Raw genomic sequence first — 3,837 nt, 5'->3', positions numbered from 1 at the left:
TCTCCCTGTCTCTTGTGAGTGAATAATAAATAAAATCTTTTTTTAAAAAATGGGAAAAATTATAGTGCAAGACAGAGTGTATGCTTGCATATGCATAATTTTTTTCTGGAAGCATACACAAGGAATTATAGATGTTGCTACCTCAAGACGTAGATGGGTGGGAAAAAGAGACTTTTACTTTTCGGTTTAGGATAAACCCTTCTGTACTAATTGACTTTTTCTCTCATCAGTAGCAAGCGCTACGGTCCTTTTTAATTGAATTATTTTTTTCTAGAACAAACGAGGGGGAAAAAAGCTACTAAGAAAATGACACACACACACACACACACACACACACACACAAATGGGAGCAAATAGTGAATAATGGCAAGAACCTCTGTACTTTACTGTGTGTTCATGCATAGAATTTAACGTGCTCTGACCCAATCACTCTTTACAGTAAATGTATGAAGTAGACATACGTAGCTTCATTTCACAGGTGAGGAAACTGACATTCAGGGAGATTAAATGACCCAGGTAGTAGGTGGCAGGGAGGGGATTCGAATCCCTAACTGTGGAATTCCAGCGCCCGGGGCGTTCTGCCTCGCGGACGGCGGGCTTCTGCCTGCAAGGGGGAGGGGCTCTAACCGAACGCCTGGCTCCACGCAGCGCAGCGCCCCAACCCGGCGCACCCGCGGCCCCGGCGCGCACGGGGCTCCACGCTCGGGGAGCGAGCGCGCACGCAGCGGCGCGGGCCCGGCCGCGGCGGAGGCGACGTCACAGCCCGAGCTTTCCTTTTCGGGAGTCCCCGGCACACATCCTGTGTCCATGTTTGGGCATTTACGTCACGGCGGCAGGGCCGGGGCCTCCCGAAATGGCAGTGGCCCGGGGAGTCGGAAGCCCGGAGCCCGCGCGGCCGCTGCTATATAAGTGGGGGGGCCGCGGATCTGGGGAGCCCGGCTGCGCTTTGGAGAAGCGAGGAGCCGCCTCCCGAGGCCGGTCCCGGCGAGCAAGGGCGCCTCGGGCCCCCGACCCCTTTCCCAGAGGTGAGCACCTGGAGCCAACAGCCCAGGTGCTTGGGTCTGTGAGGCGCAGGGCACCCCAACTGCTGGCCTCCCCGTCACCCACGCGCCGCCAAGCCCAGCGGGCGAGGCCCCCGGCGCCCAGCAGCCGCCGCCGCGCCATGCTCCACCTTAGCGAGTTTTCCAGCCCCGACGCGCTCTTGGTCATGTCCACCGAGGGCTGTTGCGCGGAACCCAGCACGGAATTGTCCCGGCTGCCCGGTAGGGACGCGCCAGCGACTGCCGGCTACCCCGGAGGTAAGGAGAGCGGCAGAGGGTGCTCAGACGGCTGCGCAGCGCGGGGGCGCATGGTGCCTGAGAACCTGCAGGGACTGGGACGAGAGAGCTGTGGGGGTAGGGGTGGTAGGAGGCTCGGGGATCCTAGGCGCGCACCCCCATTCCCAGCCCCTCTGTGCAGCCAAGGCCTCCGCAGGAACCTGTGGGTTTATCAGGGCGACCTCTTGCCTGTGCACGTGTGTTTTGCGTGTGCATGTTTGTGTGTGCGTCCTGGGGCGTATGCGGGCCCTGGCCGGATCACAGCGTGCAAAAGGCACCTTTCATGCATCAGCGCGCCCCCAGGGTTTCGCGGGGAAGGGCTTGCGGACTCCGAGGCGCGCCCTTTGATGTGCCCGGAGCTGATTACTGCTCCCTCCTCAGCAGGCGACTTCTTGAGCTGGGCTTTGAGCAGCTGCGGCGCTGGGGGGGACTTAGCCGATTCCTGCCTCCTGGAGGGGCCTGCACCCACGCCCCCTCCTGGCCTCAGCTACAGCGGTAGCTTCTTCATCCAAGCAGTACCCGAACACCCGCACGACCCGGAGGCTCTCTTCAACCTCATGTCCGGCATCCTAGGTCTGGCGCCTTTCCCCAGCCCTGAGGCTGCAGCCTCCCGGTCTCCGCTGGACGCCTCTTTCCCCGCAGGCCCCGACGCCTTGCTGCCGGGTCCAGCGGACCTTTACTCCCCGGATATGGGCGCTGCCACCTTCCCAGATGCGTTCTGGGAGGTCTCGCCCGCGGCAGGCGCCCCCTCACAGTGCCTGTACGAGCCGCAGCTCTCCCCGCCTGACGTCAAGCCAGGTCTCCGGGCGCCTCCGGCCTCCCCCGCGCTGGACACTGCCTCGGCCTTCAAGGGCCCCTACGCTCCCTGGGAACTACTCCCAGCTGGAGTCCCCGGGAGCTGTGGGCCACAGGGAGGCTACCAGGCCGCCCCCGACGCCCGTTTCCCCTCGGTGGGGGCCAAGATTGAAGACCTGCTGTCCATCAGCTGCCCGGCGGAGCTGCCGGCCGGTCCCGCCAGCAGACTCTACCCCACGGGGTCTTACGACGCCTTCCCGCTGGCCCCGGGTGACTTAGGGGAGGTGGCGGAGGGCCTCCCGGGTCTCCTGGCCCCTCCGAGTGCGGACGGGGTGAGCCGCGGCGACGGCGGAGAGTTTCTGGCGGGCCCTCAGGCTCAGGTTTCCCCCCTGGGCCTCCGCGGCGCCGCGGCGGACTTCCCGAAGGCCCTGGTGGCGGACGGCCCTGGGAGCGGCGGCGTGCCGGAGCCTCCCGGGCCGCCGCCGCCGCCGCCCGCCGCGTTCCCCGCTGCCAAGGCGCGGCGCAAGGGGCGCAGGGGCGGCAAGTGCAGCGCCCGCTGCTTCTGCCCGCGGCCGCACGCCAAGGCCTTCGCTTGCCCGGTGGAGAGCTGTGTGCGCAGCTTCGCGCGCTCCGACGAGCTCAACCGCCACCTGCGCATTCACACGGGCCACAAGCCCTTCCAGTGCCGCATCTGCCTCCGCAACTTCAGCCGAAGCGACCACCTTACCACGCACGTGCGCACGCACACCGGGGAGAAGCCCTTTGCCTGCGACGTGTGCGGCCGCCGCTTCGCGCGCAGTGATGAGAAGAAAAGGCACAGCAAGGTGCACCTCAAGCAGAAGGCTCGCGCCGAAGAGCGGCTCAAGGGCCTCGGCTTGTACTCCTTGGGCCTCTCTTTCGCCGCCCTGTGACGGGGCAGTGGGTTTGTGGACGGAGGCGCGCCACCGCCCGGCACGGAAGAGGCGACCTGGCCCAGCCCCCCTCCCCTCCCCTCCCCTCCCTCCCCTCCCCTCCCCGGCCCGTCCCGGGGCGGGCCTCCGGTCCGGCTTCCCGCTCCCTTCAAGTGCCCGCCGTTCGCGCCTCGCTCAGCACCAGCTCCGTGGACAGCTCCCGCGGGCCCGGCGCTGACTCGCGCGCCAGCCGGGCCTTGAGGGGAGTCCTCTCGGGCCACCCCCTGGGTAGGCGCTGCCTTGGGACTCACGACGGTCTTTTGTAACTGGCTTGGCGCACGCCCCGCGCCCCTCATTAGACCCCCCAGAGGCGGGCTGGGGCAGCGCCGAGCCGGTCTCGCGCGGGCTTTTGTACAGCAATGTCGTTTCCAGCAGCCATTGGATGTAACGTTTTGCTTTGGGGTTATTTCCTTTTGTTGTTGTTGATTTTTGTAAAGCAGACGCTACTCTCGAGCAGTTGACAAAACTGTTTATTTTTGCAATTAAAATTATTGTGCTAAAAGCTTACTGAATCTGCCATCCAGGCTTCTGACCCTTTCCCCCAGTCACTACCCCAGGAGAATATGTGCCAGAAGAGAAAGGAGATACTCACGCCAAAGGAATCATTACGCAGCTACTGTCGGGCTGCGGCACATAGTAGGCATTCAATAAATATGTGCTGAAATAACAAATGCATCTAGTCACAACTGACCTAAGAGCTCAAAGTGTTTCTGAAACTTGAGAGTGATTGTGATGCCTAGGTGTTGAACATTGGGCAGATATTATCCGTAATCCTC

General features: G+C 63.1%; 1 protein-coding gene across 2 annotated transcripts; it reads left to right on the top strand.

Moving 5' to 3' along the window:
• Nucleotides 1-740: 740 nt before the first annotated feature.
• EGR4 (early growth response 4) lies at nt 741-3,568 on the top strand. Of its 2 annotated transcripts, none has more exons than XM_025994539.2 (2): nt 741-1,298; nt 1,698-3,568. In XM_025994539.2, exons 1-2 carry the CDS (start codon nt 854-856, stop codon nt 3,020-3,022), a joined length of 1,770 nt encoding a protein of 589 aa, XP_025850324.2. In that variant the 5' UTR covers nt 741-853; the 3' UTR covers nt 3,023-3,568. The 2 variants fall into 2 exon arrangements, with proteins under 2 accessions (XP_025850324.2, XP_025850325.2); XM_025994540.2 differs by having other exon boundaries at nt 744-1,298; nt 1,701-3,568.
• Nucleotides 3,569-3,837: the final 269 nt, after the last annotated feature.

This window comes from Vulpes vulpes, chromosome 8, assembly GCF_048418805.1.
Source record: "Vulpes vulpes isolate BD-2025 chromosome 8, VulVul3, whole genome shotgun sequence".
Lineage (NCBI taxonomy): Eukaryota > Metazoa > Chordata > Mammalia > Carnivora > Canidae > Vulpes > Vulpes vulpes.
Note: the sequence above shows the minus strand (reverse complement) of the source record. Positions and strands in the feature narration are given on the sequence as shown.